Below are 23517 nucleotides of genomic sequence, written 5' to 3'. Positions count from 1 at the left end.
CATGGTTAGTACTCAGTTAATACTTGTTGAATGAATGGAAGAGTAGAGGCTGAAATGTTTAGGCAGGTGTTCATTGAAAGCCAGGAGAGGACATATATACAGAATAACACCTTGCTCATTCAACAAACGTTCATCTAGCACCTAGTATGGCTTTGTGCTAGGTGCCAAGTATACAAGGGATCCAGACAGACATGGCCCTGGCCCTTGACACAGGAGGGAAAGGGGCAGGACACAAACTCTAGATAAATGAAGATGGAGCGCAGTTGTTTGGATTCGATAAAGACCAGCTAGAACCTGCTTGGTAACCAAGGTAGCTTTGAGAAAAGTCTGGTCATTGACCTTTAGCTCATTATACCTTCATTGTAATACTAAAAATCATGCCCCTTCAGCCATGACAGTTCCCAGACAGACCAGAAAAGGCCAAAAAGTGGGCAGTGGCCCAATTCCTGGGAAATCCCCACCCTTCCGAGAAATAGCAATATTCCTTCTGGTAACAGCAATATTCCTCCCATTCCTTAGCGTATTAAATTACTTAGCCCATAAAAACTACAGCCCCATGCCCTGGGGCCGCTCTCACTTTCTGAGACAGTCCACATTTGGCCTGTGGAGTGTGTATCGCTCTAAATAAACTTGCTTTCACTTTTCTTTGGTGAGCTCTTGAATTTTTTCCTGCACAACCCAAGGACCCTCACTTGGCCATGGTCCATTCTAAGGGCTCCTGTGGGTCCCAGGACATGACATTTCCCTCTCCTGCAACACCCTCTTGGAGCATCTTTCTGGTCTGTCTTATATAGGGGTTGATGACTCCAGGAGTCCAAACTTAAAATATCTAAGTATCAAAGAGAGAATCAGAGTTCAGTTTCCTTTACACAGACCTAAATTTACCCAGGGTGATGGACAACTGCAACAACTTTCTCATTCCAGAGAGGCAGTGTCTCTCTATTACAGTTTCAGCTTGATTAATATTTAACACCAGAGCTCCATTATCTCATCATTTGGGCAAGAGATACTCGACAGTAAGCCAGTTCACAAGGGAGTCATTTATAAGCCATGTTATTTACAGTGAGAACTGCTCCAGGTTCAAGAATAGATTGGAAAAGTCACCCACGAAGTCACTCAGACATATGAAGAATTACTCCCCATCAACCTCAGTTGAACTGCAAATTAAAACAAAAAGGTTCCGTTCCTTCAGGAGACAACAAGCGTCCTGAGGGCCTGAACCGTGTGATTCACCGCTGATCCTTGTGTTCCGGAACACAGCTACGCCTACTCTCTGGTTGGGAGGAATGAAGACCCAAGGGTCCAGGAGCTCCGCTTTTCTTCGCCTTCACCGGGAAAAACTAGGAACCATAGAGCTGTGGCTTCCTAGAGAGCCGGCACTGGGAGGTGGGGTGAGCGACCGGAAATCGCGGTATCCGCGGGTCAGCCATTATTTGGGGCCTCAGGTGCCGTGGCGTCCAGTTCCCGTGTCATCTCCCGGCGTCCCGGCACCGAAGCGGCGGTCCCCAAGGCCGGAGCCGCTGCGGGAGCCCCCGGTGAGCGGGGTGGGCTCGGGTCAGGTTGGCACGCGGGGAGGGCGGCCCGGGGTGCGGCTTGAGCTCGCCAGGGCAGCGCAGCCTTCGCCGACCCCTCTCCGGCCCTTACCCCCAGGGCGGTCCCTCCGCTCCGTGTTGAGGTGGACGCCTTGGCTGCGGCTTGGGGAAGGTATTGAAGACAGAGCCCCTGAGTCTGAGTGTCTGTGGACCGGCCCTCGAGTTAGTAGAATGTGCTGCCCCTTTGAGAACACCGCCCTCAGTAGTCAGGTTCCCCAGCTCAGGCTTTTCTGCTCTTTTCCCATCTTCTCTGAGACTGATGCTGAGAAACAGCTTGAGATTTCCCTGGAGCAGGGGCTCCCAGACTAATGGGGCCTTTTTTTTTTTTCCCTCGAGGTATGGACCGGTTCTCATCTTTTAATTTTGTAATATAATGGTATTTAAGAAGCAAACTTAGACAAGCCGTACCACCATTGCTTTAGAGAATGTATTTTCACATTAAGCACTAAGATGGTAAACTCAGCGTAAAAGCCGTCTTTTGCAAGAAAGGTCATTGCCAACCTGCGAGTGACTACGTATGGTTGTTTATTTTCGTTTTACCGCTTGCCAGATTAAAGCTTTATAATGAATTGTTGTCATTATTATTCTAAACCATTGCTTTAGAATAGTTGTTTGGGTTTCATAAGTCTTTTCTTAGATGCAGTTATTTTGGACTTTTGGAGTTAGAATCCCTGAGTTCAGAATTTGCTCCCATAACTGAGTGGCCTTGAGTGAATCACTTAGTTCCTTTGAGGCTTCTTTTGTTCTTTTTAACGTGTGGCTCACAAACCTTTTGTGAGAAGCAAACAAAATGTATGTTTAAGGATTTGTTATTTGTATCTATCTGCAAAGTAAGAGTAAATAGAATTCTGATAATTTACCGTAGAAAATTATTTAGAAATCCTTCTCGCCCCGCCCCGGGTTTTATTTACTTACAGACTTTTTTTTTTTTAGAGCAGTTTTACGTTCACAGGAAAATTAAGCAGAAAATACAGAAATTTCCCATATACTCCCTGCCCCCTCTCTTGCATAGCGTCCCCCCATATCAACATCCCCCACCACTGAAGGGATGGAGTGGGAGTTTGGGATTAGCAGATGCAAGCTAGTATTTATAGACTGGATAAACAGCAAGGTCCTCCTGTGTAGCACAGGGAACTATATTCAATATCATGTGCTAAACCATAATGGGAAAGAATATAAAAAGAGTATATTTATGTATAACTGAATCACTTTGCTGTACAGCACAAATTAATACAACATTGTGTAATAACTATACTTCAATCCAAAAAAAAAAAAAATCCCCCACCAGAGTGGTACCTTTTGTTGCAGTTGGTGAACCTGTATCAGACACATTTTAATCACCCAAAGTCCAAAGGTTACATAAAGGCTCACTCTCTGTGTTTATATATTCTATGGGTTTGGACAGATTTATAATGATTTGTATAATGTATCCACCATTTTAGTATATAGCATGGTTTCACTGCCCTAAAAATCCTCTGTGTTCTGCCTGCTCATCCCTTCCTTCTCCAACCGTTGGCAACCACTGATCATTTTACTGTCTCCATAGTTTTGCCTTTTCCAGAATGTCATATAGTTGGAATTGTACAGTATATTAATTTTCAAATTAGCGTCTTTCACTGGGTAGTCCATATTTAAGCTTCCTTTGTATTTTTTCATGGCGTAATAGCTTGTTTCTTTTTAGCACTGAGTAATATTCCATTGTCTGGATGTACCACAGTTTATTCATTCACCTATTGAAGGACATCTTGGTTGATTCTAGGTGTCGACAGTTACAAATAAAGCTGCTGTAAACATCCATGTGCAGGTTTTCGTGTGGATGTATGTCTTCAGTTTCTTTGGATGAATACCAAGGAACACAATTGCTAGAATTTATGGTAGGATTATGTTTAGTTTTGTAAGATACTGCCAAACTGTCTTCCATAGTGGCTGTACCATTTTGCATTCCCACCAGCAATGAATGAGAGTTCCTGTTGCTCCACATCTTCACCAGCATTTGGTGTTGCCAGTGTTCTGGATTTTGGCCATTCTAATAGGTACGTAAGGTATCTCATTGTTTTAACTTTCATTTCCCTGATGACATATGATGTGGAGCATATTTTTGTGCAGTTATTTGAAATATGTATATCTTCTTTAGTGAGGTATTTGTTTAGGCCTTTGAGTCATTTTATCTTAATTTTTTTTTTTTCCCTTGTCACACAGCTTGTGATATCTTAGTTCCCTGACCAGGGATTGAACCCAGGCCCCTGGCAGTGCAAGCTCTGAGTCCTAACCACTGGATCACCAGGGAATTCCCCCTTGGGCCATATTTTAATTGAGTTGTTTGTTTTCTTATTAAGTTTTAAGAGTTCTTTGTATAAAATATACAAAGGAAGGATAATAGTATGTGTCTTTTGCAAGTATTTGTCTTCTCATTCTTTTTTTTTTTTTTTTTTTTTTTTGCGGTACACGCGGGCCTCTCAGTGCTGTGGCCTCTCCTGTTGCAGGGCTCCGGATGCGCAGGCTCAGTGGCCATGGCTCACGGGTCCGGCCGCTCCACGGCATATGGGATCTTCCCGGACTGGGGCACGAACCCATGTACCCTGCATCGGCAGGCGGACTCTCAACCACTGTGCCACCAGGGAAGCCCTGTCTTCTCATTCTTGACATTACCTTTTGCGGAGCAGAATTTTTTAATTTTGATGAAGTCTAGTTTATTAATTATTTCATTCAAGGATCGTGCCTTTTGTGTGTATCTAAAAAGCTATCACCATACCCAAGATCATCTAGGTTTTCTCCTAAGTTATCTTCCAGGAATTTTATAGTGTTGCATATTACATTTAGATCTTTGATCCATTTTGAGTTAGTTTTTGTGAAAGATGTAAAGTCTGTGTCTAGATTCATTTTTTGCATGTGAATGTCCAGTTGTACCGGCACCATTTGCCAAAAAGACTATATTTGCTCCATTTTATTACGTTGACTCTCTCTCAGAGATCAGTTGACTATTCATGTGGGTCTATTTCTGGACTCTCTATTCTGTCCCATTGATTTGTCTACAATTTTGCCAGTACCATGCTGACTTCATCATGGTAGCTTTTTAGAATGTTTTGATGTGGGTAGTGTCAGTCTCTCAACTTTGTTCTTCTTCTTCTTCAATATTGTGTTAGTTATCCTGGGTCTTTTGCCTCTCCATGTGAACTTTAGAATCAGTTTGTCAATATCCACAAAATAGCTTACTGAGATTTTGATTGGAGTTGCATTGAATCTATAGATGAAGTTGAGAAGCACTGAAATGTTGACAATATTGAGTCTTCCTATCTGTGAACATGGGATAGAAATCCTTTTTTTAAATTCCTTTCCATCACCCCCAGGTCAGTTACCAAAGAACTGCTCAGTTTTTCTCAATTGTTCTATCCCTACTACTACTTAATTTAGAACTTTAATTATTTGTTTAGACTACAGGTTTCCCCTAATGTCTGAAAGTAGGGTTGTTTTTGTTTTGTTTTGTTTTGTTAATTTAGGTTGCGCCAGGTCTTAGTTGCGGCAGGCAGGCTCCTTAGTTGCGGCCTGTGGGCTCCTTAGTTGTGGCATGCAAACTCTTAGTAGCAGCACGCATGTGGGATCTAGTTCCCTGACCAGGGATCAAACCTGTGCCCCCTGCATTGGGAGCATGGAGTCTTATCCACTGCACCACCAGGGAAGTCCCTGAAAGTAGAGTATTCTTATGAAACCTTTCATAAGCTGAAATGATGTAAAGCAAAGAAGCAGTTCCCTTAGGACACATCTTGCTAACAGATGCACAAAGTAAAAATAGATAAAGCACAGATGCTCACAGACACAGGTTAAATCTACAGTGGCTTGGTGCTGAAATGCTGAGTGTAATTCCTGTGGAAGGAGCTTGACAGTGCCACTCTGGCTACTTGGGATGCCTCTGGCTGCCTCTCAGTAGCCTTTAGAATTGGCTTCTGTTTACCTCTTCACTCTAATTCTACAAAATTACCTCAAAGTTTACTTCCTTCTCTGATTTGCAAAGAATCTTTTTAACAGAGCTATATGTGCTGTCTCTCCCTTGCTTTTGAAATTACAGTTTCTTTATTCCTGGAATGGCTTTCCTAATACTCCAGTGGTCTTTTTTTCTTTACAGCCCAACCCAAAATTACGTTCATGAATTCTTACTGTGCTTATATGTCCTCCTATTAATTGTACTCACACATTATATTGAAATTATGTTTATATTTTGGCCTCCTCTGCTCCATTATAAGCATGAATTTTAAGGGTCCATGTGTTAAATAAAATTAATGAGGCACTCTTATATGTTACTGATAGTAATGTAACTATTACAACCTTAAAAGTTTAAACTATTTGTACCTTTCAGCCAAACAGTTTCTTTTCTGGGAAATTTTCCTGAAGAAGTAAGCAGAAATGTAACCAAAAATTCATTAACAAAGATGGTCATTGCAGCTGAATTTGTCATAGGAAAAAATATAAATCTAAATGTCTAACAACAGAGGACTAAAGTATGAATGGGCTGATATATTCTTTTTTTAAAAAAAAAATTTATTTATTTTTGGCTGCATTGGGTCCTCATTGCTGCACACGGGCTTTCTCTAGCTGCAGCGAGTGGGGGCCACTACTCCCCGCGGTGCGCAGGCCTCTCACTGCGGTGGCCTCCCTTTGTTGTGGAGCACGGGCTCTAGGCACGCAGGCTTCAGTGGTTGTGGCACACGGGCTCAGTAGTTGTGGCACACGGGCTCAGTAGTTGTGGCACACGGGCTTAGCTGCTCCGCGGCATGTGGGATCTTCCTGGACCAGGGCTCAAACCCATGTCCCCTGCATTGGCAGGCGGGTTCTTAACCACTGCACCACCAGGAAAGTCCCATGGGCTGATGTACTCTTGAAAATAATGATGAAGAATATTTGATATTGTGTTTACAACACAATGTGTGTGAAATTATGGAGCAGTACAGTTGGATCCAGTTTTGTGATCCAAATTGCCCGTTGGAGAAAGGACTGGAAAAATGTAGTCCAGAACAACAGCAGTGATTGTTCTTTGGTTTTGTATGTGTTTTCTGGTTTTACAGATTTTCCATTTTGTAATAAGAAAGAGACATATTATTTCTAAAAAACGCACTATTTCTAGAAAGCAGAAGCCTAAGAACATAGGAAAGGGTGCTAGTTGCAGAAAGATAATGATTAACATTTGAATCCATATACCAGGCACTATTCAAAAGCCTGAAATGTATTTCACATCAATTTCTTACAACAAGCCCATAAGATAGGAATTGTTGTTGCCCCTATTTTACAGGTTACCAAACTGAGACTTAGAAGTGAGGTAACTTGTTCAAGGTCACACAGGAGTAGCCAGGATGCCCATTGTTAGAATGGTGGATAAAGGATTTATTGTAATTAGGTGGAAGAGAAACTGTGAATAAAGACCAAAGGAGGGACTTCCCTGGCCGTCCAGTGGTTAAGACTCCATGCTTCTAATGCAGGGAGCACGGCTTGGATCCCTGGTTGGGGAACTAAGATCCCACATGCCACGTGGCCAAAAAAAAAAAAGACCAAAGGAATTTCATGTTTTTGATATCAGCAATGGTCTGGGTAATATGCGTATTAGTGTCCCTAGAGCCTTGGGCCCGGGCTTCTCTGTTAGAGGAGGCATGGCCCAGAATCTAGAACTTTGCATTCAGGGAGGTTTCTTCATTAGTGAGAGCTAACTGGGGTCTGGAAAACCTGATTGTTTCTCTGGGTTAACTTTAACAATGATTTCTTGAGGTCTTATAGATGATGTTCTCCAGGCTCTAAGGAAGAAGGCAAGCAAGGATTGAGGGGACCTAGAGAGGAGCCTTTCTTAAATAACAACAATGACAAGAGAAAATTGGGCCCACAGTGCTCTGAGACAAGAGGGCCTTGTTAAAGGGAAGGATGATACCTGGAAGTGGGGAACCAGCTTCCAAGGGAGCAGCTCCTCTGTTTGGGAGACCTCCCACCTGCACTTTAGACAGTTACGTTACCATGAGACATCTGGACCCCAGGAGGCACTGAGCCGGCTCCGGGAGCTCTGTCGCCGGTGGCTGAGGCCAGAAGCACGCACCAAGGCACAGATCCTTGAGCTGCTGGTGTTGGAGCAGTTCCTGAGCATCCTGCCCGGAGAGATACGGACCTGGGTGCAGATCCATCGCCCCGGGAGTGGTGAGGAGGCAGTGGCCCTGGTAGAGGAGCTGCAGAAAGACCTCGATGGACCAGCACTAAAAGTGAGAAAGGGGAAGGGGGAAGAGTTTGAGGTGGAAGGAGGGAGTAGGCCCAGGACAGAGGGGATAGAGGATGATGCTGTGATTTTCATTAACAATAACACAATAGCAACCCTAATGCTAATTAAAACAGGTTCATGAGCTGTTCAGACCACAGAATGTATTTTGAGAGAAATGGATTTATGATTGGGGTCTTTGGGCCAATTCAGAATCAACACAAGGCATTGACTCTACTTTGCCTCCTTGGGTGATGCTTGCTAATGCTGAGTTTGGTTCAAGAATCTGAAGAATGTAATATTTGTAAGTGTTCCTCTAAACAGAAACATATGTATTGTTTGTATAAGTATGTTTGGAGTGATGTTGTAAGCCTGAAGTATAAAAGGCAGTGGGAAAGCATGAATGAAGCTTTCTAGATCTGGCAAGACCTCCCCATGTTTTCCCCTACTGGGGATTCTGTGAGCCAAGGGATTGGGTTGAGATATTTGCCTCTGATAAGATTTTATATCCTTGGCTATTAAATTGGGATCTTGATATAGTTTCTAGTATGTGTCAGATCTCTTTCTGTCAATCTGGAGCCCACTAGAAACATTTCTATATAAGAAGTCTGGAATATAACTTGGAAGTGATACCAAGGATGGGCTTATTTGTTTAAATCATAAAAATGAAGAATTGAGAGCTACATATTTCAGTATTAATCACTAATCCATCTTTCTCATTTGAGAGATAAGAAAATGGAGGCAGGAAAAGGTTCACTGCATTGTCTTAGGTGAGACATCTAGTTAGCAAAAAAAGCAAATGTCTAGACTTCTAGTGTTCCTTCTATTGGAGCAGGAAAGGATAAGTAAAGGGGTAAATAAGTAGAAGAGTGTATTGAACCCAGGTGTAATCTAAAACGAGGTCTGAAGCTCTTAATTGCTTGTTACTTCCCATTCCCTCCTTAACCCACACCCAGGTCTGGCTTCTGTTTCCACCGTTGTGTTCAGTCTCCTCTGGGAGAGGTCACCAGTACCATGAGTGGGGCTAGAGGGCAGCTCCACTGTTCTCAAGGCAAAGCTTTACTGCTGTTTTGATGCTCCATATTTGAGGTGGGTCACTCTCATCTCACAGTTCTAGATTACGGGCAGAAAGAGGTCCATGTTAGGTGAGTCCATTTTCTGGAGGTACAAGAAAAGTCAGCTTATTTTGTTCTGCTTGTTCCCAGGTTCCAGTCCTTGTCCAGGATCAGGACAGTCTTCAGGAGGGTCTGAGCACTCCAGGAATAGCACTTCCTCATGCACCCACTGGCAGCCACATATCAGCTGAAATTCGCTCAAATCCTCTTACTGACCCAGTGGTGTTCAACTTGCTCCAAGATCCTCAACATGGTAACTTACTGGCTATGACTTTGGACTTTTCTCAGGACTCTTACTGTGGCTCATCTCCCTACTCCCAGATAGTTGCTTCCTCTCCTGCCCTTATATGAACCCCTTATGGTACCAAGCTCTTTCCTGTTCTCCCTCTTATCCTTTCCTGGGTCCCTCTGACCCTTTATCCATTCTTTTTTTTTTTTTTAATTTATTTATTTCATTTACTTATTTTTGGCTGCGTTGGGTCTTTGTTGCTGTGCGCGGGCTTTCTCTAGTTGTGGCGAGCGGGGCTATTCTTCGTTACGGTGCGTGGCCTTCTCATTGTGGTGGCTTCTCTTGTTGCAGAGCACGGGCTCTAGGCACATGGGCTTCAGTAGTAGCAGCACGTGGACTCAGTAGTTGTGGCTCACAGACTCTAGAGCGCAGGCTCAGTAGTTGTGGCACACAAGCTTAGTTGCTCTGCGGCATGTGTGATCTTCTGGGACCAGGGCGCAAACCCATGTCCCCTGCATTGGCAGGCAGATTCTGAACCACTGCACCACCAGGGAAGCCCTTTCTTTTTTTTTAATTAAAAAATTTTTTTTTAATTTGGTTACGCTGGGTCTTATTTGCGGCTCGCGGGTTCCTTAGTTGTGGCTCGTGGGGCTCCTTAGTTGAGACTCCCCAGCTCCTTAGTTGTGGCATGTGAACTCTTAATTGTGGCATGCATGTGGGATCTAGTTCCCTGACCAGGGATCGAACCCGGGCCCCCTGCATTGGGAACACGGAGTCTTATCCACTGTGCCACCAGGGAAGTCCCCCTTTATCCATTCTTATTGCTATTCTTTGTGCTATTCCAGCCCTGCACGTGGGGGTCAGAAAATATTTGTAGGTCATTTTACAGCCATCGTTGCCTAGTTCTGGGAGCTCTGTGTCTTTTTGAATTCCTTGTTTATAGAAGATAAAGATATTGGACTTGGAGTAGTGGGCAGGAACAACAGTTATCTCATATGCAGCTTTTTCTCCTTCAGATTCTCCTGCCCCTGAAGCTTCTGCCCTTTCCCAGGAAGAGAACCCAAGAAATCAATTAATGGCTCTCATGCTCCTGACAGCCCAGCCCCAGGTAAGATTTGCATCCTCTTTTCTTCCTAAGATCCTATCTGCACTATCTCATTGTGGCTGAAGTATCCTAATTGTGGTTGGAGTATCTCTCATCCTTGTGCTTGGGTGTCCAGTCAGCTCCTATCTCTAAATCAAGGTCGATGCTATTGGAAGGCAGACTTCATGTGGGGTCTCCTATGTCTCCCTGGTATCCCTTGCCCACCTCATGCCCTCACAACCTGTCTTCCCCATAAGTGAAAGGGACCTTTCAGTAGGGGAGCTTCCTGGGCATGGATAATCTCACACATACCTGTTATTTCAGGAATTGGTGATGTTTGAGGAGGTATCAGTATGCTTCACTTCAGAGGAATGGGCATGTCTGGGCCCAATTCAGAGGGCTTTGTACTGGGATGTGATGCTGGAGAATTATGGAAATGTGACTTCCTTAGGTAAGGACACTTTCTTTCCATAATTCTTACCTTTACTTCATCAGCTTTTTTTTTTTTTAACGTTTTTATTGGAGTATAATTGCTTTACAATGGTGTGTTAGTTTCTGCTTTATAACAAAGTGAATCAGTTATACATATACATATATCCCCATATCTCTTCCCTGTTGCGTCTCCCTCCCCCACAACTTCATCAGCTTTTGTTTGTTTTTCTTTTCTTTTTTTCTTCCCCCGACAGTGGAAGTGCAGATTCTTAACCACTGGACCACCAGGAAAGTCCCAGCTTTTGTTTGTTTTTCTGATTATGAACATAGTATAGCATACTTATTTTAGAAAACACAGAATATTAGGAGAAAAAAAAATTTTTTTAACCCACTATTTGCAAACAGCTACTATCAAAATTTTGATATATTACTTTTCTGGCTTTTTTGTGTGTGTTTGAGGTTTTTTACATTGTTTTGAGAGTGTGTATTTATGAATATATACAGTTTTTTGTTTTTTTGTTTTTTTTGAATATATACAGTTTTATAGCTTGCCTTCTTTGCAGTCACCTCACTCTCATATTATCACAAATTCTTTGCAACAATTATCTGTATTGGCTGTGTAATTTGTGTCATAATTTAGTTAGCCATTTCTTTATTTTAAATAATTGCCATAATAATCATCTATCTCTATGCCTAAGGTTTTGTGTGTGTGTGTGTGTGGTACGCGGTCCTCTCACTGTTGTGGCCTCTCCCGTTGCGGAGCACAGGCTCCGGACGCGCAGGCTCAGCGGCCATGGCTCACAGGCCCAACCGCTCCGCGGCATGTGGGATCCTCCCAGACCGGGGCACGAACGCGTATCCCCTGCATCGGCAGGTGGACTCTCAACCGCTGCGCCACCAGAGAAGCCCCTGTTTTTGTTTTTTTAATTTCTCATTATTTTTTAGAAGTAGAATTACTAGGCCTAAGTGTTTGAATTGTTTTAAGGCTCTTGCTTCATACTGCCAAACTGCTTTCCATAGTGATCTCAGTCCTCTCTGCTCTTACCAGCTGTATGTAAGAACCACTCCTTTGGCTCTGCCTTCATTGCTGCTGAGTAGTCCTGTTCTTTTAAATTATTGTTAATATAATTTTTTAAGTTATAATATTTTTATTTAGTGGATTTCTTTGATTAATAACAAGAGTATTTTTTTTAAAACTGTTTGCCATTTATGTTTCCAACAAACATTAAACACCTACCATATAATGGCAACTATGGAAATGACGTGATTCTGCCCTTAAGTAGCATGATTTGGGAGATGAACATAAAAAGAATAAACAAAGCAGAGTAAAATAATTGGTAATAGAGTGACGTAAGCCTCTTGAGATGGAAATGAAGAAGACAAAACAACCAGTACCAGTTTCTGGGGATTAGGAAAGGCCATGAAGGAAGTAGCTTTGTATTTCATTGTCTGAGTATCATGCTTTACATTGACAGCTTTATGATACTGAATTTCTATTCAAGAACATTACATATAGTTCCATTTGTTCATACTGCCTTTGTCTGTTTCAGGCCTGTTTTAAAATTGCATTCAGGTGGATCTTACGTATTCTGGTTACATTGATTCTTTGAAATAGGAAACTTTTCTGATGTTTTCTAATTGATCATTGTTTGCATACATAAAAATATTTAATTTTTGTATGTTAATTTTGTACCCAGCAACCTTAGTAAATTTTTTATTGTTCATAGTAATTTATACTATATATTTTTACATATATGAGAATATGTCTTTTAGTATCTCAGCTATGGTGTGGTGGTCAAAAATTTTGTAGATTTTATATTTTGATACATATTCCCAAACTGCTTTCTATCAATGATGTACCAATTTACACTTCTACAAAAAGAGTACAAGAGGGCCCATTTCCCCTGTATGTGCTTATGATTTGGTCACTGTTTTGGGTTTTTTTTTTTTTTTTTTTTTAATTTTGTTTTGGCTGCGTTGGGTCTTTGTTGCTGCACACGGGCTTTCTCTAGTTGCGGCGAGCAGAGGCTACTCTTCATTGAGGTGCGCGGGCCTCTCATTGCAGTGGCCTTTCCCGTTGCAGAGCATGGACTCTAGGCACACGGGCTTCAGTAGCTGTGGCTCACGGGCTTTAGAGCGCAGGCTCAGTTATAGCGCATGGGCCCAGTTGCTCTGCGGCTTGTGGGATCTTCCGAGACCAGGGCTTGAACCCGTGTGCCCTGTATTGGCAGGCGGACTCTTAACCACTGCGCCACCAGGGAAGCCCTGTTCACTGTTTTAAAACTTTGCTAGCTAGGTGAAGGATACTATCTTTTGTTTATTTTTCTTTCATTTCTTTGATTATTAGTGTTATCATGTTTATTGGTCATTTTCTGCTTATTCATATTTTTTCTACTTATTTTTTTTATTTATTAGAACTGCTAACCCTTTGTCACATGTTGCACATTTTCCCATTTGTTTGCCTTTCAGTGGTATTATTATTACCATTTTTTAAGTCTTAGAAAATCTTTCATGAAGTCAAACAGCAATATTTTCCTTTGTGGTCTCCTTCTCCATAAAATTATTAGTTTTTAAATCACCTGTATTTTCTTCAGACATTTTCATTGTTTCATTTTTACATTTAAGCTTTAGTCCATCTAAAGTTTATCTTAATATACAGAATGACATAGGAATCCAGTTTGTATGTTTGCTTTTTTTTTTTTAACTCAAGTGGCTTTCAGTAGTTCTAATGCTATTTACTCAATAATTCATCTTTTCTTTGAAGAATTTTAAAACATGCTTTATGGGTTAATTGATTAATTTTATGAAAAACACTCACCATGGATCCATACCTCACGCTGTAAGCCAAAATAAATTCCAGATGGGTCTAGGAGTTAAATTTGGAGTTAAATTTAAAAACTAAGAAGAAAATGTAATTCCTTACTTTTCCAACTCTTTAAGGGAAGAGAAGTTTGAATCAACTTTAATAAGTAAGATATGGTCTAACTGCAATGCTGTTAGGGCTTTGGGCAAGCAGATACCAAGGTGTTTATGCTCTTTGACCTAGTAATTCTGACTTGAGGAGGCTACCTTAAGGAAATGGTTCAGAAAGAGGGAAAATAAGTAATGTGTCTAAAGAATCTAGTCCCCGCGAAGGATTTATAATGTTTAAAAGTTGGGCACGACCAAATTCCCCCAGAAAGAGAAAGTACTACACAGCCCATGGTGTTTTGACCTGGGGGTAGACTGTGACACTATCATATTTGACAGTTTTGTGCACTCAGTTTCTGTGCATTGATAAGCTGGTAGAAAAGCAGACTCCCAGATAGCTTGCACATACTTCTTCAATATGTAAAAGACTTGTATATGTTCATTTAAGAGATTGGAATAGGATTTGAAGGTTATTATTCAAGAAATATTAAGTATCTCCCACATCAAACTTAGCCCCTGCCATAAAGTACATTCAAGTTGGAGTAAAAGACATTTACACAAATAATTACAATACAGTGTGACAAATGTTATATAATAAAAGTATGCATGAGTGCAGGAGCACGTAGGAGCTTGGTTAGATGGAAGAACTGGGAGGGTGGGGGGAGGGGTGGATGGTTTAGGAAAGGATTTACAGAGGGTGAAAAAATGAAATCTCACTGCTGTTTCAATTTGGTTTCATGAGCACCCTCATTACTAGTCAGGTTGAGTATCTTTTCATATGTTATGAACTACCTAGTACTGTTCTTTGCCCATTTAACTTTTGGAATATTGGTCTCTTTTTTTTTTGGCTGCACCGTGTGGCTTGCAGGATCTTAGTTCCCAACCAGGGATTGAACCTGGGCCCTGGCAGTGAAAGCGCCAAGTCCTAACTGGACAACCAGGGAATTCCCAGATGCTATTATTTCTTAATTTCCTGTTTTTTGGTTGTTCAGTGCTAATGTACAGAAATACCACTGATTTTTGTATATTGATACTTATCCTACAACCTTGCTGAACGTACTTAGTTCTGATAGTTTTTTGGTAGATTCTTTAGGATTTTCTATATACAAATTTTGTAAATAGAGATAGTTTTATGTCTTCCTTTCCAATCTGGGTGCCTTTTATTTCTTTCTTTTGCCCCATTGACCTGGCTAGAACCTCCAGTACTGTTGCGTAGAAATGGCAGGAGCAGACATCCTTTTCTTGTTCCTGCTCCTAGAGGGAAAGCATTCAATCATTCACCATTAAGTATGATGTTAGCTTTAAATTTTTTGTAGGTGTCCTGTATCAGGTTGAGGAAGTTCCCTTCTATTCCTACTTTGTTGAGTGTTCTTATCATGAAGGAGTTTTGGATTTTGCCAAACACTTTTTCTGTATCTGTGAGATGATTATGTGAGTTTTGTCCCTTATACAGTTGATATGGTATATTACATTAATTGATTATCTGATGTTATATCAGGATTTGCATTCCTGTGAAAAATCCCACTTGGTCATAGTGTATAATTCTTTTTTATATGTTGCTGGATTCAGTTAGCTAATACTTTGTTGGGGATTCTTATGTTTGTATTCGTAAGATATGTTTGTAGTTTTCTCTTTTTTTGTCATATCTTTGCCTGGTTTTGGTATCTAGGTAATACTGGTCTCATAGAATGAGTCGGAAAGTGTTCCCACCTTTCCTATTTATTGGAAGAGTTTGTGAAGAATTGGTATTCTTTTAATGTTTGGTAGAATTCAGCAGTGATACAGTCTGGGCCTGGGGTTTTCTTTGTGGGTAGTTTTTTGGTTACTGATTTAATTTCTTTACTTATTATAGAACTATTCAGATTTTCTGTCTTGAGTCAGTTTTAGTGGTTTGTGTCTTTCTACGATTTTAGCCATTTCATCTTAAGTTGTTCAATTTATTGGCACAGAATCATTCATGGTATTCCTTTATAATCCTTTTTTTATTTCTGTAAGATCAGTGGTAATTCCGGGGGCAGGGGTGACTTTCGTACTTAGTTTTTAAGGCTGTAGGTTTGGGCAGGTAGCAGATTGGGACGAGGAAGAGCAATTTGGGAAGAGAAAGGGGCAAGGGCAGTGATAGAGAAGCAAGCAAAAACATGACATGTTTGGGCATCTCTACGTAGTTTTCCATGCCTAGAGTCTCCAGGCATAAAGAGTACTAACAAGAAGTGAAGCCAGAAAAATAGGCAGATATAGGGTGAAGGCAACTCTTGGGCTGTCCTAGTCATTTGTGCTTTATCCTATAAGCAGTGAAGGGTTATTTGTTTTGAGCAGGTGAGTGACATGATCAAATATACTTATTGGAAAGATAATTAGCAATGGAGTGGACATGGATTAGAGGAGTGGGCAGTATTGGAGGTAGGGAACCCTGTCTTTTTCTTGCAGGCTTCACCAAAGATTGCAGAAGGTAACCAGCTTCCTCTCTCATTCTCATATTTTTCTCCCAAGTCCCTTAAAGCTCAATAGGCCCATACATAGTCTGATTTCTATACTAAAATTTCAGATCATTTAACCAGCTAATTAGCTACTGTGTATATAAAAGTTGCTCATTTCTTAACGATTTTCCATCTCAGTTTAACCACGTGCAACACTTCTATTCCTTAAAACACTTCTACTTCCTTAAAGAATGGGAACCTTCCTTTCCACCAGCATCCTGCTTAAATTGTGAAACCAGTCTTGATACAATCACTGTGGACAAGGAAACTGGTATTGGATAGGCCTAGGACACATGCCCATCCCTACTGCCAAGTGAAGCAGTGTAGTGTGATGGGCAGTCCTACCCAAACTCCAGAGAGAGAGACAGTTGAGATGAGATATGACGGCCTGATCTAAGAATGTAGTTCACTTTAACATTTATTGGATGTTTTCCATTTTCATACTCTCATAAACTTAAAGAAGTTCATAATAGAGTAAAATAGTTACACTCCTTTCCCATGTCTTTTCTATTTAGGGAGAAGAATAGTGTTTTTATACTCAAATAGAAGATAATGTTACTATTATTTACATAATTTTACTTATTAGATAATTTGGGGAACTAGTTCATAATTTTTCTCACATTTGGATGGTGAAAATAAGTTTCCAAAACATTTAAAATATATATAATTTCACATTTTAAAATATTTGAGAATGTTAGAGTAGAAAAGAGGTTAACTAATTTAGCCTCATTATTTTATAGATGTTTTCATGGTTTTTAATGTCTATGTTTTTTCATTTTGTTCTGTATTTCTTCTCTTTTTTATTTAATTAAGTGAGGGAGTCTAACCAAACCTGATATTTTTGTGAAATGAATTTTAAAATTGTTTCTCAATTTTGGAAGGAGAATTCTAAGCATTAAGTTGCTTTTTCATGGATTTTTTTTCCCTGTAGGTTAATTGCTTTCAAGTAATTAAAAAGTGCTTATACACTTGACTTCACAAATTAAAGATTGTCTTCCAAGTTTTTAGGTATATTTTCTTTCTTTTAGAGTTCCCATCTTCCTAACAAGAAGAAAATAAAAAGACAGCTCTTTATAAGCCAAATGGTTCTTTTTATCCCATCCAACTTCTTGAGCCTCAGGTGTGAACCACCTACGAAAGATCCCATGTTCTTTCTCTGGTTCTTCCTTGCATCTGTTTTTTCAGAATCCTGTCTATGTTTACATCTGCTCCCTGAAGGCAAAGAGCTTAGAAGTATCTCAGAATGAATTTTATGTTAATCCATTTACAACATTCTGTCATTAGCATTCTGCTTTATACCCTCATTTAACAAAAATCTTTTCCTTTTTGTATGCATATAAAAGTTTCCTTCTAGCTTGTTTTAAAGTCATTTGAAGATCTTGTTCTCACTAACACAGGGATATGATAATATTTGCATTTTTAATTCCTTTTACCAGAGTGGGAGACCATGACTGAGAATGAGGAGGTGACATCAAAGTCAAGCCTATCTCAAAGAGCAGATTCTCAGAAAGGAGCATCAAAAAGACTTCAAGGAAGTGTTCCCCAGGTTCTTGACTTTGAGGAAGAGTATGAATGGCAAGTTTTAGCAAGTCAGTGGGGAAATGAAACAAGGGAAAGAGATACACTGAAGAAAGGTTCCCTGTTTGAACGAGAAAAGAAGAAAAGGACTCCATCAGAAAAACGAGGCCAAAAGTGGAAGGAATTTGGAGAAAGCTTAACTTCAGATTCAGCTTTTTCTGAAAGTTTAATAGGCACTGAAGGAAAGAAGCTTTATAAATGTGATATATGTTGTAAACATTTCAATAAAATCTCTCATCTTATAAACCATCGGAGGATCCACACTGGGGAGAAACCTCATAAATGTAAAGAGTGTGGAAAAGGCTTTATTCAGCGCTCAAGCCTTCTAATGCATTTACGGAACCATTCTGGGGAGAAACCTTATAAATGTAATGAATGTGGGAAAGCCTTCTCTCAAAGTGCTTACCTTCTAAACCATCAGAGAATCCACACTGGGGAGAAACCTTATAAATGTAAGGAGTGTGGAAAGGGCTTCTATAGGCACTCAGGCCTTATTATACATCTAAGGCGCCATTCTGGAGAGAGACCTTATAAATGTAATGAGTGTGGCAAAGTTTTCTCTCAAAATGCTTACCTCATTGATCACCAGAGGCTCCACAAAGGAGAAGAACCTTATAAATGTAACAAGTGTCAGAAAGCTTTCATTCTGAAGAAGAGCCTCATTCTGCACCAGAGAATCCACTCTGGGGAAAAACCCTATAAATGTGACGAATGTGGAAAAACCTTTGCCCAGACCACTTACCTTGTTGACCATCAGCGGCTCCACAGCACAGAGAACCCATATAAATGTAAAGAATGTGGAAAAGTTTTCATTCGAAGCAAAAGCCTCCTCTTACACCAGAGAGTTCACACAGAAAAGAAGACCTTTGGTTGTAAAAAATGTGGGAAGATTTTCACTTCTAAGTCAAGCCTCATTGACCATAAGAGGATGCATAGCAGAGAGAAGCCTTATAAATGTACTGAATGTGGGAAAGCCTTTACTCAGAGTGCTTACCTTTTTGACCATCAGAGACTCCACAATGGGGAGAAGCCCTACGAATGTAATGAATGTGGGAAAGTTTTCATTCTGAAAAAGAGCCTCATTTTACATCAAAGGTTCCACACAGGAGAGAATCTCTATGAATGTAAAGACTGTGGCAAGGTCTTTGGTTCTAACAGAAACCTCATTGACCACGAGAGACTCCACAATGGGGAAAAGCCCTATGAATGTCGAGAATGTGGAAAAACCTTCATTATGAGCAAGAGTTTCATGGTCCATCAGAAGCTCCATACACAGGAGAAAGCCTACAAATGTGAGGATTGTGGGAAGGCTTTCAGTTACAATTCAAGCCTGCTCGTACATCGGAGAATCCACACCGGGGAAAAGCCCTTTGAATGCAGTGAGTGTGGTAGAGCTTTCAGCTCTAACAGAAACCTCATTGAACATAAGAGAATCCACAGTGGTGAGAAACCCTATGAGTGTAATGAGTGTGGCAAATGCTTCATTCTGAAGAAAAGCCTCATTGGCCATCAGAGGATTCACACAAGGGAAAAGTCTTATAAATGTAATGACTGTGGGAAAGTCTTCAGTTACCGCTCAAACCTTATAGCCCATCAGAGAATCCACACTGGTGAGAAGCCCTATGCATGTAATGAGTGTGGGAAGGGCTTTACTTACAACAGAAATCTTATTGAACATCAAAGAATTCACAGTGGGGAAAAAACCTATGAATGTCATATATGTAGAAAAGTCCTTACCTCTAGTAGAAATCTTATGGTACATCAAAGAATCCATACGGGAGAGAAACCTTATAAATGTAATGAGTGTGGAAAAGACTTCAGTCAGAATAAAAACCTTGTTGTACATCAGAGAATGCACACTGGGGAAAAACCATATGAGTGTGAGAAGTGTAGAAAATCTTTTACTTCTAAGAGGAATTTAGTTGGCCACCAGAGAATCCACACAGGGGAGAAACCATATGGGTGTAATGATTGTAGTAAAGTTTTTAGGCAAAGAAAAAACCTTACTGTACATCAGAAAATTCATACAGATGAAAAAAACTGTGAATGTGATGAGTCTGAAAAAGAATTCTCTCAGAGTTCAAACCTTCATCTTCAACAAAAAGTCCATTCTGTGGAGGAATTCCCTTGGCTCCAAAATGCCAATGAGTCCAAGACAGAGATTCAGAAAATCTAGTATCGTGTCAAATGGAATAGAATCCCTGCCTACTTAAGTAACTGTTGGATAAATGGCAGCATATGGTTTTTATAAGGAAAAAAAAAATCATGATCACCCCTTTATAGACAAGTATGTTGCATGAGGAAGAAAGTTAATCTAGACTTTCAAGACTACAAAAACATAAGCCAAATTCTAGTTAAATACTCTGTCCCAAACCATTTGTTATGAACCTAGGAAAGGACCTTGGAATGATCAAAGATTCTGAAGAAATTGGGTTATGTTTTATAAGATGTAATGGTGTCATTGTAAATGATAGCAAAAATATCTTGGTATTAAAAAGTGTACATTTTTGAAAAGGTATATATACACTGTACATTTTAAAGATAGTATTACTGCTAGAGAAAGTCTCTACAGATGGTATGATTAAGACATATCAAACATGGAGTTGGATGGGCAAGAGTCTGCTGTTTGAGGACAACTTAAGTACACTGGATTTGGAATCAGAAAAGATAGGTTTGGGTCCTGGCTCTTTCTTTTACTAGCTCTGTGATGTTATTAAGTCAGCCTCTAAGTCTCAGTTTCTCTGTCAATCAAATATTGGTATAATGCCTACTTCATAGTGTTGTTGTGAGCATTCAGTAAAAGGATCATGTGAAAGTACTTTATGAAACAATTTAGTTGTCAATAAAGTTGGATAAAAGAACATGATCTAGAACAAAATCTAGAACATGGCATAATGTAATGTTTGTTCATTAAGTTAATATTAGGACTTAATGCACCTCAAAAGATTCATTTTTATAGTAAGAGGAAGTATGGTGGATAGCTAACTTTGGAATTTTGTACTTTAAAAAGACCTTTTTAAAACAGCTTTTTAAATGTCTAAGGGAGATAATAGATAATATATTAGTTTTAATGGAAAAAATATTGGCTTATTAAATAGTGTGTCCAGCTATTAATATGATGCCAAGAAAAACAATTTATTTTTCAACCTTTGGATTTTAAAAACTAGCGGACGTAGAGTATCAAAATGGAAGGACAGTCCTATGTTGCTTTCCTTGTCGACAGGAAAAAATCCTTAACCCCAGCCCTTGAGCTGATTATCTGTGCTACTGTCATTCTGAATTCTAATCAGCATTTCATCATTATTGACATACAAATAGCTTGTTACTTAAGAAACAACATTCTGTCCCAGCATTCAACTTACTACATAAGTTTTTTTACACAGAGCCAAGCCCTTCAAAGCTCTGATTAAACCAATTCAGAATCCACCTCTGAGTGGTCAGGCCCATTTACTCCCAGTGAACCAATCATTCATTCAGTCTGTACCCTTTTGTACATTTGTAAATTTATTTCTTCCTATATTCTTTATTTGATAATTTTATGTTGTAATTCTCAGAACTCCAGTTCTGTCACTGGAGTATAAATACCTTACTATTAGGATTGTGTTTTCTAATACTAGCAGCATTGAAGTGGTGTGTTGATTATAATAAGTGTTATTAATTCAACCCCAAAGTTCCTTGAGGGCTGGTTCCTCAGACTGAAGGGACCAAGAGTGAAAACTGGAAGGGGTCCAGGTTAAAAGTCTGAAGACCCTATGAGTCAGATTCTGCCACTCTTCCTTGGACAAATGCCTTCATTTCTTGGAGCCTCGATTTCCTTATCTGTTAAACAGAAGGAAGAATATCTACCTCCCCAAATTGTTATGAGGTAATGAATATGAAGATGCTTTATGTCCATACGGAAGAATCACCCCGGATTATGTAATAATTACACAGGGAAAGATGTAGTTTAACAATGAAGAGAGTTGGCATTTACCTCTTAATCAGTTTAACAAAATGTAACATTGCTAAGACTGAGACAACTCACATAATGTGCCTCTCCACATGTAATGTAATAAAGCCAAAAGTATAACCTGAATTTATCAAGCTTCTTAGACCTGATTGCCAGTTTACAGGAAATACAGGAGGCAGAGGAACAAGATAAAACACACCATGAGAAACAAGTTTAAAACATGGGATATTGTGTAAGAAAACTACTGGGAGAATCCCCTGGCGGTCCAGTGGTTAGGACTCCTTGCTTTCACTGCTGAGGGCGCAGGTTTGATCTCTGGTCGGGGAACTAAGATCCCACAAGCCAAGCGGCCCGGCTATAAAAGAAAAACAAAAAGAAAACTGGATTCTTCAAAAAGATACGGTGAAAAAGGGAGGGGTGATAATTGTTGATGCTGGGTGAATATTGAGAGTTCATTGTACTGCTTTTGTATATATATGAAATTTTCCATAATGAAGGTATAAAAAGTGGAGGAGAAGGTTGTTTTTAAAAGATACTAAAGAGCCATAAGATACTGAGCCAGGAATAGACGCACAGATGCCCAATGGATTTTTGACAGGTGCAAAAGCAATTCAGTAGAGGAGAGATAGCCTTTCAACAAATGCTGCTGCAGCAGTTGGATAGCCATAGGCAAAAAATAAAAATCACAGCAGGAACTAAGACTAAGCAAAGAATTCTTAGACATATCAAAAGCATGCTCCGTAAAAGGAAAAAAATGATAAGTTGAACCTCGTCAAAATAATTTTCTCTCCAAAAGACTCTTTAAAGAGAATGAAAAAGCATTACAGACTGGGAGAAAATATTTGCAAATCATATATGCAACACAGCACTTGTATCTAGACTAAAGAATTCTCAAAACTCAGCAGTAATAAATAGATCCAATTAGAAAATGGGCAAAAGACATGAACAGATATTTATGGCATATGAAAAGACGTTCAACATCATTAGCCATTAGGGAAATGCAAGTTAAAAATCTGCACAGCTATCAGCTTTTTAAAAAAAGTTTTAACACCAAATGCTGGCAAGGATGCAAAGGAACGGAATCTTTTACATTGCCAGGAATGAGAAATGTTACAGCCACTCGGGGGAATAATTTGGCAGTTTCCTATAAAACCAAACATGCACTTGCCATATACCCAGTATTTGCACTCCTGAGCATTTATCCCAGAGAAATGAAAACTTGTGTTCACAAAAAAACCTGTACGTGACTGTTAAAAGCAGTTTTATTTGTAATAGTCAAGATCTGACTGGTGGTTAAAACAAATATCCTTCAACAGGTGGTTAAAACAAACTGCAGTATATCTATACCATGTAATACTACTCTGCAATAAAATGGAATGTCCTATTGATACCTGCAGTGACTCAAGTGTATTCCACGAGAATTATGCTGAGTGAAAAAAATCCAATCTGAAATGTATGGCCAGATTTATATAATATTCTAAAATGACAAAAGTATACAGATGAAAGTATACAGATTAGTGGTTGCCAGAGGTTGGGAATAGTGGGAGGGAGCAGGGGAAGAGGGAGGGGTAGCACTTAGGGAGGCCTTGGTGGTGTTGGAACAGTTGTGTATCTTGATTGTGATGGTGGTTACACAAATCTACACGTGATAAAATGACAAAGTGTACACACACATTGTACCAGTATCAATTTCCTGATTTTTTAAAATATTAAACTATGTAAGATGTACCCATTGGGGGAAACTAGTTGAAGGGTATTATCTTTGCAACTTTCTGTGAATCTGTAAATTTAAAATAAAAAGCAAAACTGAAAAGCCGTACCAAATAAAGTGTGTGAAACTGATTTGGAAAAACAAAATTATGAAATATATATTTTAGGACAGTTGGAAATTTGAAAATGGTTATTAGATGGTTTCACGGAATTATTGT

General features: G+C 39.8%; 1 protein-coding gene across 7 annotated transcripts; it reads left to right on the top strand.

Annotated features, from left to right (window-relative positions):
* Positions 1-1425: 1425 nt before the first annotated feature.
* LOC309828001 (zinc finger protein 197-like) lies at positions 1426-23400 on the top strand. 7 transcript variants are annotated; one of them, XM_082663007.1, is made up of 7 exons: positions 1426-1535; positions 3544-3625; positions 7353-7822; positions 9021-9183; positions 10176-10267; positions 10568-10694; positions 17499-23400. In XM_082663007.1, exons 3-7 carry the CDS (start codon positions 7433-7435, stop codon positions 19814-19816), a joined length of 3090 nt encoding a protein of 1029 aa, XP_082519133.1. In that variant the 5' UTR covers positions 1426-1535; positions 3544-3625; positions 7353-7432; the 3' UTR covers positions 19817-23400. The 7 variants fall into 7 exon arrangements, with proteins under 7 accessions (XP_082519133.1, XP_082519132.1, XP_082519136.1 ...); XM_082663006.1 differs by having other exon boundaries at positions 7344-7822; XM_082663008.1 differs by having other exon boundaries at positions 1446-1535; positions 3516-3625; positions 7344-7822.
* The last annotated feature ends 117 nt before the right edge of the window (positions 23401-23517 follow it).

This window comes from Grampus griseus, assembly GCF_964374135.1.
Source record: "Grampus griseus genome assembly, chromosome: 10".
NCBI classification, from domain to species: Eukaryota; Metazoa; Chordata; class Mammalia; order Artiodactyla; family Delphinidae; genus Grampus; species Grampus griseus.
This window is presented reverse-complemented; position numbering and strand designations above follow the sequence as displayed.

Excerpts from the sequence above, each read along its gene's own strand:
- LOC309828001 (XM_082663007.1), top strand. The coding sequence starts at position 7,433 with ATGACAAGAGAAAATTGGGCCCACAGTGCTCTGAGACAAGAGGGCCTT. Across the intron at positions 9,184-10,175 it reads GCTCCAAGATCCTCAACATG|ATTCTCCTGCCCCTGAAGCT; the intron begins GTAACTTACTGG and ends TTTCTCCTTCAG. Across the intron at positions 10,695-17,498 it reads TGGAAATGTGACTTCCTTAG|AGTGGGAGACCATGACTGAG; the intron begins GTAAGGACACTT and ends TCCTTTTACCAG.